Source organism: Pituophis catenifer, unplaced genomic scaffold, assembly GCF_029215685.1.
Source record: "Pituophis catenifer annectens isolate HBS135680 unplaced genomic scaffold, rPitCat1.0.hap2 SCAF_9, whole genome shotgun sequence".
Classification (NCBI taxonomy): Eukaryota; Metazoa; Chordata; class Lepidosauria; order Squamata; family Colubridae; genus Pituophis; species Pituophis catenifer.
In genome coordinates, this window is record NW_027256889.1 from 15,060,829 (window position 1) to 15,076,277 (window position 15,449).

The window sequence follows — 15,449 nt, forward strand, 5'->3', positions numbered from 1 at the left end:
CCTTGGCTGCCCAGTATCCCCCTTTCTCTCTGATTTGAAGTTTTGGGTTTATTTGAATGTGCTTTGCAAGGGAAAGAGTGAGCCTATTCACAAGGAGAAGAGCTGGTTCTTTTCAGCACCACCAAAACGGGACAGCTCCCACGAAGATTTTGGACTGCAAGCCTTCTGATCCTTTTGTCCTACCACTAACTGGACTCTGGAGCCACCTGGTATCATGGAGCTGTCCACCATCCCCGGTGCTGAAATATTTTACAACAGCACCTTGCAGGACTTTAGCTCAAGTTCTCTCACAACTTCTAATGCCACAAATCAATTGCCAATGAAAAATACTACTTCAATCATCATAGCTATTGCTATCACCGCCCTGTATTCCGTCGTATGTGTGGTGGGACTTTTGGGGAACATCCTGGTAATGTACGGCATTGTCAGGTAAGAAAAAAGGTTCCAAAATATCAAGCCCAGCTTGTTCTTTGGCTAGATGAGAGGAAGTTTTATGCCTATGTGGCTTGGCTGGATGCCACAAGGGTCATTGGAAAGAAAGAAGGCATGAAGTAGATGTGTAGGGAGATTGGGAGAGCATGAACTTGTGACATAAACTTGTAATGTAATGTAGTCTGTGTGAAAGAGTGAAAGAAAAGTCACTTGCATGCCAAATTTTAATTGTTGTCGTGTTTTTTTGTGTTTTTAAATAGGCTGTACACCGCCCTGAGTCCTTCGGGAGAAGGGCGGTATAGAAATAAAATTATTATTATTATTATTATTAAATGAATTAATAACCAGGATTAAAGAGAATGCTGGTTCTGCACTGAATGGGAATAGTTTGAAGTTGATGAAGGAAATTTAGAGCCATATCTGTGCATTCAGCAGTGCCCTATCATGTGGAAGTTAGGATAGAAATGCAACATTAAAAATGTGGGTTTTGTGACTCAAGAAATGATGTGCTTTACTGCATGCATTTTTAACTGCAAAATGAAGGTTGCTATTATTGTGGTTTTAGAAAATTGCCATGGCTGATACATCTCTGGAACAATGAAGATTTTACAGTGCTAAAAATTCTGCCCACTATGAATTTTATATATGGCTATATATGAATGAAAAGGGAGACTCAAAACAACAGCTACAAAAATGCAATGACTTTTCAAATAGGAGTATCTTGATCAGGCAGAATAAACTCTAAGATGCATTCACTCTCAGTTTGGGAAGAAGAAAAATATTGTTTTCCTTCCATTTATCTATCAAGAGAGACATGAATGTGCCTCTATGGGAGATACCAATTTTTCTAGAAATGCAAGACAGGTTCAACATGTCAAACAAACAGAGACTGTGAACATAAACAGCAACATGTCTCAAACAATATGTGCTTTGTTAGTATGTTGTCCTCAGCATAGCTTCTTTCAAAGATGTTGGACTACAAGTCCAAGAATTTTAGGCTGCCTCAAAATTATGGAAACTGTAGTCCCTCATACCTGAAAGATATTTGCTTGGGAGGGGGGGAAGAATATTTCATAACTTGGTTTATGAGAGGTCATTTTTTTATTGTACGGAGAAATTTCCAAGATACCACATATATCTCTGGTGGAGGCAATAGTGCTATTAGAACAGATAACCATGACATGGAATCTTATCAAATAAATTCAGATCCCTGATGGGATCATTAAATACTTCTGCAATCTCTTCAGTTTAGGTCTAATGAACCTGCATTCCAGCCATTGGTCCCAACAGAGAAATATTTTTAATCCTGACAATTACCAATTCCCACCGAGTCTCTTTTCTGTCTAGAAATGTTGAGTTTAAACCTGGGAATTCTTCTACAGCCCCTTTATTTTTTGCGCCTAGAATTGCGACGAGAAAGTTGCTTGAGAATTGCATTTCCACTTCTCTCCTTCCACCCCTTTTTTATTTCTTTTTTTAAACTCAAATGCTGTAACTTCTGGTTAGGTCTAGCTAAGCAAAGAACTGACCTCTCATAGCATCATTTTGTTTCAAATGGCATATTATGCAAACAAACAGGCCCCATTTTGTGAACTGGGCTGCTCACTTTGGAGGCTGTGTGAGTCAGCATTCACACATTAATTTGAGGAAAGAGTGCCAAGGTGGGTTTTTTTTCCTTCCTTTCTTGTTTCTGAGTCATGCAAAGCAGTGAAATGGTTTGCTTTCATGCAAACAATTCAAAAACCCATCAACAGATTCCTGCATTCTTTCTGTACTTGGCAAAGACAAAACAGTGGCAAAGTCATCACTAATATGCAGCGCCCCTGAACTCAGGACACTTGGAACTTGGCATGCCAAGGAAATTGAATTTTGGGCTCAGGATACCAAACATCTGTTTCTGGAGTAGAACACCACAAGAGTGTAATTTGTGTCTACCAATATTCCCCCCCCCCCACTATATTTTCTCATTTCGCTTCCCAATAATTGACTGAAGTGATACAATAGAATAAGAAAGTAGTTTACGTAAGTATAATAACTCGGAGCAATCACAAAGAACATTTAGGTTGACTGAACAAAAATATTTCATCTGCTAGCATTTGCAAACCCTCACCCGAAAATTCCTTTGCTGTTTTCGAGCCTTTATACAATTTCCAATTTTGTCCTAGACTTATGAGGTATGATAGTTTGAGGCCGTTTTCTGCAAATGGGAGCCATATCCAAATATTCCGGGGGGGGGGGGGAAACCCCTCTTTGTGTGAATGGGTTATGAAGTGCAAAACCAGACATAACTCTTGATAAGTAATCTCTAGCAGATTTGGTATAATTGATTTCAAGAATTGCAACCTGAATCTCCTTGATTAAGACGAAATACTAGCATCTCCTGGTAGGGCTTTGCTATTTCAGAAGAGGGAAGATTTCTGCAGAAACCTGGATGACAATTAGATAGCTTCAAAGAGACGCAGGGGAAAAAAAAAAGATTGCAGCTCAGGGTTGAACTCTGTGGTCCTTGGTGCTCTCTGGACTTGATTGTTTTCTTGCAGATGTTTCATTACTCAACAAGTGGTTCCTTGATTAGGCTATTGTTTCATTGTTGTTAGACTGAAATACAAGAAGTAAACAATACTCCAGTCAAGAAGCGACCAACTCAGATAATCTATCAAACAGCAGCCTAGGAACCACCAAAGTCCATTCCCACCTACACTGACAGAGCAATACACTACTATATAAAATAAGAGCAAACCCCCTAGCAGTGATGATATTATCTAGTTTGGTATTGAAACATCTGCAAGAAAAGGGGTGTGCATAAGAGCACCAGCGTGCCTACCGTCCCTGTCCTAATGTTCCCTTTAATTGTATTCATTTTATGTATTCAATTCATGCTTATACTTATATATATTATCTAATACATACTCGACAAATAAATGAATGAATGAATGAATGAATGAATGAATGAATGAATGAATGAAATAAAACAACCAAATTCAGAGCACTAAGGATGGAGAGGCTGTCATCTGGATTGTTGCAACCCAGAACTGATAGCCTTGCTGAATGTCTAGGCAAGAGTTTGCCTAAATTATTAACCACATTACTCTAACTGCTGTGCTTGATGCAGTTTTTAAAAGTTTACAAACCTTGATTTGTTCATTCGGCTGTGAAATGCCAAGAGATTAACAAATCGTGTTCTCATTGTCTTTTCCAAGCTAAATTGCCAGTGTTGATCTTCATAGTTAATTTGGAGCCAAATTATCTTACAAACTTTTTTTCCCTCCTCCTGATAAAACTACCATGTTGTGAAGTCAGCCACAGAAACATGCACGGATTCCAGCTTGGAACAATCGATTTGAAAGGCAAAATAAGATATGTAGCATGCCTGGATGTGCACGTAGCACCCGTCAGGGTCTAACAAAACGTGACTACTTTTAGAATTGCACAGCGCAGTCATATTTTGCCTTCAGGCCAGACTGCTGCACAACCCTAACCCTAACCCAATTTGTTTGGTTGCTAAGATGGGGACTTAGACTGGGAATCGTAAAATTGGAAGGTTCCTCCATCACCAATTAAGTTTCAGCTTTCAGTGAGTTGGGACTCTTTCCAGAATGGCCAGACAAGGAAAAATGATGAGGAAGAGAACAAAAAACATTTTATTTTAAAAAAAAAACCAACACCAAGCTGAGGCACCAGTTCTAAAAATAATTCTTCATCTAGTGACTTTTTGAGATTTTATAGACAATTCATGGATTGGAAGCAGTTAGATCAGTGTTTCTCAACCTTGGAAGCTTGAAGATGGGTGGACTTCAACTCTCAGAATCCCCCAGCCAGGAGCGCTGGCTGGGGGATTCTGGGAGTTGAAGTCCACCCATCTTCAAGCTTCCAAGGTTGAGAAACACTGAGTTAGATGATCATTGGGAACAAGCAGCATAAGCTGGTTCCTAATTGCCATAAGAAACAGTATGACAGGTACAGTGACTGGTACATTACTTTACCTCAGAGTTGTCAAACTCAAGACCCAGGAGCCGGATTCGGCCCATGAGGTACTTAGATCTGGCCCACGGGGCTGCCCTGGAAACAGTGAAGGACTGGCTCGCAGTACTTCTGCCAGAGAAAACGGGCTCCCAAGCTCCGTTTTGGCAGCCACAGCCTCCTGCAATCCCTCTGCCAGTGAAAAGGGAGTTTGGAAGGGCTGCGTGCAGCCCCACCCCCCGAGTGCTATTTTCACTGGCAGAGGGTTGCAGGAGGCCGCAGCAGCCCAAAACGGAGCTCAGGAGCCTGTTTTCACTGGCAGAGCACTCGAGCCACCACAGGCACCCCTGACAGGAGTGAAGTCAAGGTGACCATGTCCACCCTGGCCACGCCCACCCCAGCCTCCTGAGGTCAAACACAACCCTGATGCGGCCCTCAATGAAATCAAGTTTGACACCCCTGCTTTACCTGTTCATTTTTAAAGTGTCACGATATTCTACGATCATGAATTCCACAGTAAACTGTGTGTCTAACAGATTAACAGAGTTGGGAGGGACCTTATAGGTCATCTAGTCCAACCCCCCGCTCAAGCAGGAGACCCTACACCATTTCTGACAAATGGCAGTCCACTCTTTTCTTGAAAGTCTCAAGTGCTGAAGCGTCTCTTGGAATGCTTGGTTTGTCACTTTCAGCAGGTTGGAATGATTGAGATATCATATTTTAATAGTTTCCCATCTTTGCTGGCTTCCGATTATTCATAATTCTAGAACCTGTCACGCTGTGGCCAAACTGGTTTATTCATACTCACTTAGCCACTGTGAATTCCCATTAAAGCGCTGCATCTTTCTGCATATAGGGAATCCTTGACTTACAATCGCAACTGAGCCCAACATTTCTGTTGCTGGGTGAGACATTTGTTAAGTGAATTTTGCCCCCATTTTAGACCTGTCTTGTCACCGTTGTTAAGTGAATCACCGCAGTTGTTAAATTAGTGACTCAGTTGTTAAGAGAATGTGGTTTCTCCGTTTACTATGCTTGTCAGAAGGTCGCAAATGGTGAACAAATGACCCCGAGACACTGCAACCGTCATAAATATGAATCAATTGCCAAGCATCTGAATTTTGATCGTGTGATCATGAGGATGCTGCAATGGTCATAAAGTGTGAAAAACAGTCATAAGTCATTTTTTTCCGGTGCCATTGTAACTTTGAACGGTCACTGAATGAACTCTTGTAAGTTGAGGACTACCTGTATTCATTCAAAGCAGCGCATGTGATAATTCCCTGCATATTGAATTACACTCCCATTGTATTAAAAAAAATCTTGATGAACGTATCTTTTCTTTCATGTACACTGTGAGCCAGGGGTGAAATGCTCCTGGTTCGGACTGGATCGCCTGATCCGGTAGCGATGGAAGTGGGTGGTTCGGAGAACCAGTAGCAAAAATCCCTGCCTGCTTCCCATTGCCCAGCTGAGCCGCACAATCATCAGAGGCTTTTTCTTTTAATTTTTAAAAGCATTTTTTCTACAACGTCTTCGGCAGAAAAAATGCTTTTAAAAGTAAAAAAAAAAGCCTCTGATGATCCAAGCTGAATTGCCTGATCGGCAGAGGCTTTTAAAAGAAAAAAAGCCTCTGCCGATCAGGCAACTCAGCTGGGATTGTCAGAGCCTATTGAAAGCATTTTTTTACAACCTCTTCGCTGAAGAGGTTGTAGAAAAAATAGTTTTAAAAGAAAAAAAATTGGCCACGCCCACCCAGTCACATTACCCCCCCTACCACCACCAAGCCATGCCCACAGAACCGGTAGTGACAAATTTTAGATTTCACCACTGCTGTGAGCATATGCACCAAGACAAATTCCTTGTATGTCCAATCACACTTGGCCAATAAAAAAATGCTATTCTATTCTATTCTAAAAAATCAAAACCAAGAGCAACATTTTGGAGAGATCTCGTGATATAAATAGATTAAGTATGCCAATCATGTACACATCTAAATCTTCCGTTGTATTTTTTTCCCCCGCTGCTGATGTGCACTCTCTCACTTTCTTGCTTGTGTTAATAAATTAGCATCTTAGTAATCAGTGCTGGAAAACACTTAGGCAGAAAATTCCATTTCATTAAACATCAAAAGGCCAAATCCAGAAATGTATGACAAGCTGCCAGTGACTGGGGGTTTCTATAACTGTGCATGGAAATGGGGTTGCGGCACCATAATGATATGGAATGATGGGACCAAACAACATTCCTGGGTCAGCCAGAGACAGTTTTTATTGCGCAAGGTTCAGAGGCAGATTGGTTCTTGCTATCTGAACAAAGAAAGAGCCCTGGTAGGACTGCTTTTATACATATCCAAGACAAAGGACCTTGCTGGCACAGCAATTTTCCATATATGGTTAACATACATCCATTATAAGATAATTGACATTTCCTAATTACTAAATTCCTATATTATTTTCTAGTTCATAAGATTATCGTAGCTAATCATCCTTTATTAGTTCTGTGATTGCTGATGCATAGATTTATGTCTTCCTTGGTTCCATATGGATGTCCTTACATCCTTGACAACTAGGTCCCTTCAGAAGATATATATATATTATCCAGGATGTCCTTGACAAGTAGGTCCCTTCAGAAGATATATATGTTATCCAGGATGTAATTTATCTGACTTAGTGTAATCTTCCAAACAAATATTGTTCTTCCAAACCAGCACATTTCTTTCTTACAATAGAGAGGGTCTTTTAGAGTTCATGGGGCTAAGCACATTTTCCCCTTATAATAATGTGAATAGAGAGGTCCTTTAGAATCCATATAGCTGACTCTGTATGATTCCTATTTTATTTACCTTATTTACATTAATAAGGTACGTGGTTCAGGATGTCCAATGAATCAAACTTCCAAATTTGCATCTTTGCCATATTGCTTTCAGGTAGTTCGTTTGCTAAAGAAACAGTAGTGTGACAATAATTAGTCTTCTACCTGTGACTCTGATTTCTTTGACCTGTTCTAAGTGGAGCAGCTTTAGAAAGCAGATTAGAGACTGTGCTTGGTTCAGAAAGCAGCTGCTGCTTCTCAGTATAATTCTATTTATATTTGGCGGTTCATCAAAATCACAGAGCAGATAGCAGCAATAATAAAGCAGTCACATAAAATAATGAAAGGCTATTGCAAACTTTAAAAACAAGCCAACCTAAATAAACACTGGGAAAGGAAACAAGCCATCAACCAGTCATCAATAAACCTTCTTAAATACACAAGAGAACCTTAGGGAAATCTCTTTGGGGAAGGTACCATTCTGATATGGGGGTACCGCCACAGAGAATGTCCTCTGTCTTCATCATGTGAGGCCCTGGTACCCTTAGGGCAATGAGTCAGACCGTCTCCCCCCACCAGGCTAAGTATATAGGCAATTTAAAGTTCTGAAGGTCAAGCCTAATCTAGTATCAAAGTTTTGTCTTTCCAGATAACATAGAATATAGTATCATGGGGCTGGAAGGGACCTCAGAGGTTTTCAACCCCCTGCTCAAGGCAGGAGATTTTATATCGTCCTAGCCAAATGGTTGTCTAGTGCAACCTTAATCACTCAAAGAGCCATTTGGACCCGTTTCCCACAGAAAAGAAAACACCGGGAGCCACAAAACCCTTCCCGTGCCTAACTATTTCTTGAGCGGCCGCAAAACTAGCATATGTAGTTGAATTAAATGTTCCGGTTTTTTTCTGAAACTTTACTTTTCTTGGATTTATCCATGGTTGGCCTACCAGGGGTTGAAAAGCTCAATAAATCACATGCCGGCAGGTGTCGCACATTGGCAGTTGTGATGCATATTTTGAGTGATAGGGAGCCACAGCAGAGGGGTGAAAGAGCCACATGCGGCTCCAGAGCCACAGGTTGCTGATCCCTAGTCTAGTCTAATGGCAGTGTTCCGAATAATGCACCCCTTGAAAGCAGAACTCCAAGGCAGGTAGATTCCTCTAAGAACATGTTTATTGGATACATCGTATCAGCACAGCCAGTGAAAACCAACTCTGAAAGTTCCTGAAAAGAACAGAAAACAACAGGAAAGAAAGAAGGAAGGGAAGAAAAGAAAAGAAAAAAAGAAGACAGGCAAAAGGCAAAAGGCAAAAGGCAAGGCAAAAGGCAAAAGGCAAAAGGCAAAAGGCAAAAGGCAAAAGGCAAAAGGCAAAAGGCAAAAGGCAAAAGGCAAAAGGCAAAAGGCAAAAGGCAAAAGGCAAAAGGCAAAAGGCAAGGCAAAGCAAGGAAGGGAAGGGAAAGGAAAGGAAAGGAAAGGAAGGGAAGGGAAGGGAAGGGAAGGGAAGGGAAGGGAAGGGAAGGGAAGGGAAGGGAAGGGAAGGGAAGGGAAGGGAAGGGAAGGGAAGGGAAGGGAAGGGAAGGGGAAGGGAAGGGAAGGAAGGAAGGGAAAGGTTTTAAATGTTTTTTAGATAAATTGGATGTCTTAAATTTGTTTTTTGAGCCTAAATTATTTAATCTGTTTTTAATAGTCTTTTAACTTTTGTATGTCTTTGTATTTTATCTTGGCTGTTCACCGCCCTGAGTCCTTCAGGAGTAGGGCAGTATACAAATATGATTAAATAAATAAATAAATAAATAAATAAATAAATAAATAAATAAATAAATAAAAAGGGAAGGGAAGGGAAGGGAAGGGAAGGGGAAGGGAAAGGAAAGAGGAAAGGAAAGGAAAGGAAAGGAAAGGAAAGGAAAGGAAAGGAAAGGAAAGGAAAGGAAAGGAAAGGAAAGGAAAGGAAAGGAAAGGAAAGGAAAGGAAAGGAAAGGAAAGGATGCACAGCATAGATTTTTGCACCACAATAGCTTAAGAGCTACAACATGCTGAATGGGGAATTTAGGAGAATTTAGCACAACAGCACATCAAGGCATTGCCAGATTTTACAACATTTATTGATTTGGGGCCATCACAATCAGAACACAGCAATCAGCCCACAAGGACACTTAGCCCCAGCTTTCAGTGCAATTGGTATCAACATGGATTCATAGGAGGAAAATAAACCCACCCTATAAAGTATCATCTGAATTGAAGTCATAAACAATCTGCAGATTCGCTGTCCAAAAACTTATTAACTTTCTCTCTGGTTTAGCCCCCAGATGTAGATTTCTTGCTGGTTTGGTTTTCAGTAGAGCATTAATTTCACCAGCCTTTATCAGTAGTTTAACATTTGAGAGCATCAAAACCGTATCATCTGCAAATAGATTGAAAAGAGAAGTCTTCCAATTTTTATCTTGTAAATCTGATTTACAAGATAAATCAAATTTACTTGGATCTATTGCTAGCTAGTTGAATAATGATGAGGATAAAAGGTAATCCTGTTTGGTACTTCTTAACAGTGTGATGAAATCTGAATCATAACTGTTAAGTTTGATCTGGGCTTTAGGTGGTCCATATATATATTCAATCATCGTACCAAAGCCAGCCCCAAATTTAAATATTAATTTTAATATTTCTGTGAAAAATGGTAGTTTCAGAGAATCAAAGACTTTAAATGTATCTAAAAGAACATGTGACTAGTAAAGATTTATTAATTTGTATAATATTTGTATAATTTCCTTATAAGGGTAGATGTATTTCAATTTGGAATAAGACCAGATTGATCCATTTGAATATTTTTTACTTATAATCACTTTTAATAGGTTCACTTACTTAACATCATTTTTAATAAGTTCCCATTCTTGCCAGTCAGCTAATTATATTAAGGAATTAAAGGAATTTGCAAAGGTGTCAGGACTATGAGTTAATTTTCAGAAATCGTATCTAAAGTTTTCTGCACAGGCACCCCAAAATTCAGAAGATGTCAATGATTTTGGGGATACCAAAAGTAGATAAATCTTGAGAATATTTAGGCATTGCTATTATTAAGAATATTTATTATTATTATTAATGCAGTTTTTACTAATAATAATATGCCAACATGAAAGAAATTAAATAGGGAAATGAAACTGGATTTCAAAACATTTTAACATTTTAAGGCCAACTGCGATGGTAAAAATTAAATTATTTGCAAGGCTCAACTTTCTATTTCAATACCTCCTAACAGAAATTCCAGAACAAGCTTTCAAATATTAGCAAAAAGAAAAAGAAAAATAACTGTTCTGCTTTCAAACAAACATAATGGTAATAAATACATGTATAAGGATATTATACAGACCTCCGAACTGTTGTAGCACCCCTGGGATCACATTTATTTATTTATTTATTTATTTATTTATAAATTCCAGACATTTGGCAGCTGACTCATATTTATGACGGCTGCAGTGTCCCTGGGTCATGGGAGACCCTTCTGCGACTTTCTGACAAGCACAGTCAATGGGGAAGCCAGATTCACTTAACAACCATGTTACTAACTTAAGAACTGCAGTGGTTCACTTAACAACGGTGGCAAGAAAGATCATAAAATGGGGCAAAACTCACTTAACAGCTGTCTCACTTAGCAACATAAGTTTTGGGCTCAATTGTGGTCGTAAGTCGAGGAGTACTTATAACTTACATACATGCAGTTCCAGTTCCTTTACATTGTAGTAGTTCTTTTTTCTACATTTTCTGTATTTTCTATATATATAAAGGAATGGAATGGAATGGAATGGAATGGAAAGGAAAGGAAAGGAAAGGAAAGGAAAGGAAAGGAAAGGAAAGGAAAGGAAAAGAATGGAAAGGAAAGGAAAGGAAAGGAAAGGAAAGGAAAGGAAAGGAAAGGAAAGGAAAGGAAAGGAAAGGAAAGGAAAGGAATGGAAAGGAAAGGAAAGGAAAGGAAAGGAAAGGAAAGGAATGGAATGGAAAGGAAAGGAAAGGAAAGGAATGGAATGGAATGGAATGGAATGGAAAGGAAAGGAAAGGAAAGGAAAGGAAAGGAAAGGAAAGGAAAGGAAAGGAAAGGAAAGGAAAGGAAAGGGATGGAATGGAATGGAATGGAATGGAATGGAATGGAATGGAATGGAATGGAATAGAATAGAATAGAATAGAATAGAATAGAATAGAATAGAATAGAATAGAATAGAATAGAATAGAATAGAATAGAATAGCAGAGATGGAAGGGACCTTGGAGGTCTTCTAGTCCAAACTCTAGACCATTTCAGACAAATGGTTGTCCAATCATCAAGCAGAAAAATCAATAGAAACCTTTCAACAGGCCATTTAACCTCCCCACCCCAGGTCCTGGAACATATCCAGATCTTCAACTCTTTACAGATCCTGAGAACTGCAAATTTTGTATTGAAAAAGCAGGTTTTTTGGCTTTTATGCCTACTTTGGTTTGGATAACACCTGCTGAAATCTCAGCAGCCAAAAAGGAAGGTAGGTAAGAGCTCCAAAAGAATAGAACTCCAGCACTCTTCCTTTCTTGCAGTTTCCATCTTTTCCTTTCCCTTCTCCCCAAGAAATCAAAATGAGTGTTGCAAAATAAAATCAATGAAGCATCTTTCTTTAATGTGCATGGTGAGAATTGGATGTGGACTCCAAACGATTTGCTCCAGGATAAACCATAGACGTGACCAGGTTTTCAGTCACAAAATGCAGCTGTATTTTCTTTCCGGCTTCCTAACTGCACACAGATGTCTTGATATGTGTAAAACAAGGAAGGTGTTATTTAGATGCTCAAAGTACTGTAGGGTTTTCCTAATTCTTCCAAGGGAGATTAGGAAGGGATGTGTTTGTGTCTGGTTTGGAATATTTCCAAAACGAAGTTAGAACAGAACAAGACCAAATCATGCAACTTAAAGAACTTCAATTTTTTTACATCAAGACCATAAAAAGTCTCTCCTTTTTGTAACATTATTCTGGGTGATCCAATAAACCCGTAATGATATTATTGAAGAAATTGTAGTTGCATTTTTTTAATCATAAGAAGCTACATCACTCAATTTGAAAAGAACCAAGAATTCGACTCATAAAGTTGGCGGTATCTTGAAGCTTCATTTTACCCGTTGCTGTTTTGCTCCACTTCTTTAAAGTTTTTGTTCAGGTTGTGGTAAATATCCTAAAGATAGAAGAAGCTAGGCTTTCCACAAATGTTAAGGCAAAACAAGCTTCTTGGATGATATCAACCCATATAAAATCACAGTTGTGTGTCTTTTCCTTGATTAAAGCAGGGGTGAAATCCAGCAGGTTCTGGAGAACTGGTAACAGAAATTTTGAGCAGTTCAGAGAACCGGCAAATACCACTTCTGGCTGGCCCCAGAGTGGGGTTGGAATGAAGATTTTGCAATATCCTTCCCCCAGGAGTGGGGAGGGAATGGGGATTTTGCAGTATCCTTCCCCTGCCATGCCCACCAAGCCACACCCACCAAGCCACGCCCACAGAACTGGTAGTAAAAAAAATTGGATTTCACCACTGGATTAAAAACTGCATAGGGTATTTGAGTGACATGGCATAGGATCCCATTGGGTTACACTCCAAAAAATGATGAATGTCACCAGAGCAAAAACAAAATATAATTTCACTTCAACTTGCATTTGATTAAACTCAGTTTAGTAAATGTGATAATTCTGTGGTGATTCGTTTAAATATTTTTCCTGGCACATTAAAATACCATTCGTTAGGAATTTTTGAAAGTCCCAAGGGCCACCGTTTAAGGTTTGGAGGGAGCTTTCTAGCTTTGATGAGTTAAATTTTGCAGTTCAGCTCTAAAGAAGCCTCTGGCTTTTCACGACCTACTGAAATTTCACTCCTGAGGCACAACTACTGTCTATCCTGGAGCAGAGATAGCAAGGCTCCTTATAGCTAAAGATTTAACATCAGCTCAATTTCATTATTTCAGACTTGTTCTGGGAATACTGACCATCAAAGCTTCGGGCATTTCTGTGGAAAGCTGCATTTGGCTCTTATCCGACTTCATTTTTGACCATTCTGCCTGACAGTATTAATACTACTTTATAATGCCTTGGTAAGACCACACTTGGAATACTAGATAGATAGATAGATAGATAGATAGATAGATAGATAGATAGATAGATAGACAGGGAGGGAGGGAGGGAGGGAGGGAGGGAGGGAGGGAGGGAGGGAGGGAGGGAGGGAGATGATAGATAGATAGATAGATGGATAGATAGATAGATAGAAAGATAGATGGAGATAGATAGATAGATGATAGATGATAGATGATAGATAGATAGATAGATAGATAGATAGATAGATGATAGATAGATAGATAGATAGATAGATAGATAGATAGATAGATAGATAGAAAGACAGATAGATAGGGAGGGAGGGAGGGAGGGAGGGAGAGAGATGATAGATAGATAGATAGATAGATAGATAGATAGATAGGGAGGGAGGGAGATGATAGATAGATAGATAGATAGATAGATAGATAGATAGATAGATAGATAGAGATGATAGATGATAGATAGATAGATAGATAGATAGATAGATAGATAGATAGATAGATAGATAGACAGATAGACAGACAGATAGGGAGGGAGGAGATAGATAGATAGATAGATAGATAGATAGATAGATAGATGGACGCCTTCAAACGTTGTGGGTGCTCCATCACTGGAGGCTTTTAAGAAGAGACTGGACAGCGATTTGTCTGGAATAATATAGCAGGGGGTTGGACTAGAAGACCTCCAAGGTCCCTTCCAACTCAGTTATTCTGTAGGTCTCATTTACAGACACAATATTTATAAGCAAATCAGAATGAGGATCAGGGAGTCTCCAGATCGTTTCCAGGGTTATTTATTCAATTAGAACAATAATTGTGAAACTGCAACTGATACTTCGACAAGGCTCTGAATCCACAAAGGAAGGAAGAAGTCCTGCAAACTCCAAATGCTTGTACCAGCACACCAAACTCTACAAATTCAGCATTTCTTCCCGACAAATGCCCCTCTCCACAACGTCTCCTTAAATCTCAGTCTCCAGGTTTGCCTTGTGAAGAGGGGTGGGGTGCTCTCCTCCCGAGTCGTCAGGTCAGCCTGTGCTGTTCCACCTTCTCTCTACTCTCCGTGCTCGGGGATCAAGAGGGGGCAGTCCTTGCTCATTGCCTGAACTCCATCTCTCCTCATGTCCACTGCTTGCCCTCTCTCAGTCATCCTGCTCCCGTTCCTCCCTGCTAAGAAGCCATCCCAATCCTGAGAGGCCCTGGCATGCCTGGGCCTGCATGCCTGGACCTGCTCCACCCCACATTCCTTCAAAGATTGTAAACAGAACTACAAAACAGAACCATTACAACAAAATGAATGCAGTGTTCCAATATCTCAGGGGCTGCCACAAAGAAGAGAGGGTCAACCAATTCTCCAAAGCACCTGAAGGCAGGACAAGAAGCAATGGATGGAAACTAATCAAGGAGAGAAGCAACCTAGAACTAAGAAGAAATATCCCGAGAGCGGAAACAATAAACCAGCGGAACACCTTGCCTTCAGAAGTTGTGGGTGCTTCAACACTGAAGGTTTTCAAGAAGAGATTGGACAGGCATTTGTCTGAAATGGTATAGGATCTCCTGCTTGAGCAGGGGGTTGGACTAGAGGACCTCTAAGGTCCCTTCTAACTCTGTTATTCTGTCATTCTGAATGGGTCAAGAGAAAGAGGAAGATTGGGAGTTGATAGGTAAAGTTGACAGGGAAAAAAAGGCAATGTATAAAGCTGTGGGGAGACATGGGGAAAGCAAGAATGGCTTGCAAAGACATTAAGATTTGAAAGAAGAGAGAATGGTGTGGGCGTAGATTGGATTTTAATGTCTTCCTTTCATTTTCTCTTATCTCATGCCTTTACATTTTTTGGGGTTTACTGTTTCTTACTGTTTTGCTGTGCTTTATATAACTGTTGCTTACCCTGAAAGGCAATAGCATGATATCTATGTTTATATGCATGTAATCTCTTTTATCCTTGCTATTCATAGACTCTTATCTCCCAGTGCTTCTTAACTGAGAATGCCCTGGTGCTTCTCAGCACTAATTTTCTTAGCTCAGGAAGCAATTGAAATGCATACATTAGCTGTGTTTGGAGCGATGTGCTTATCTGTCTTTCCCCAGGAGTCTGTCACAGGCGCACATGCCCTCTCTCTCTCTCTTTCTCTCTCTCTCTCACTCACTCAC

At 39.9% G+C, this 15,449-nt stretch overlaps 1 protein-coding gene across 1 annotated transcript in view; it reads left to right on the top strand.

Moving 5' to 3' along the window:
* Positions 1-214: 214 nt before the first annotated feature.
* The window catches only part of OPRD1 (opioid receptor delta 1), a 30,621-nt gene continuing 15,386 nt past the window's right edge, over positions 215-15,449 (top strand). The window contains exon 1 of the mRNA XM_070949369.1: positions 215-429. Coding sequence (XP_070805470.1) covers positions 215-429 — 215 coding nt within the window. The remainder of the gene's footprint in view (positions 430-15,449) is intronic.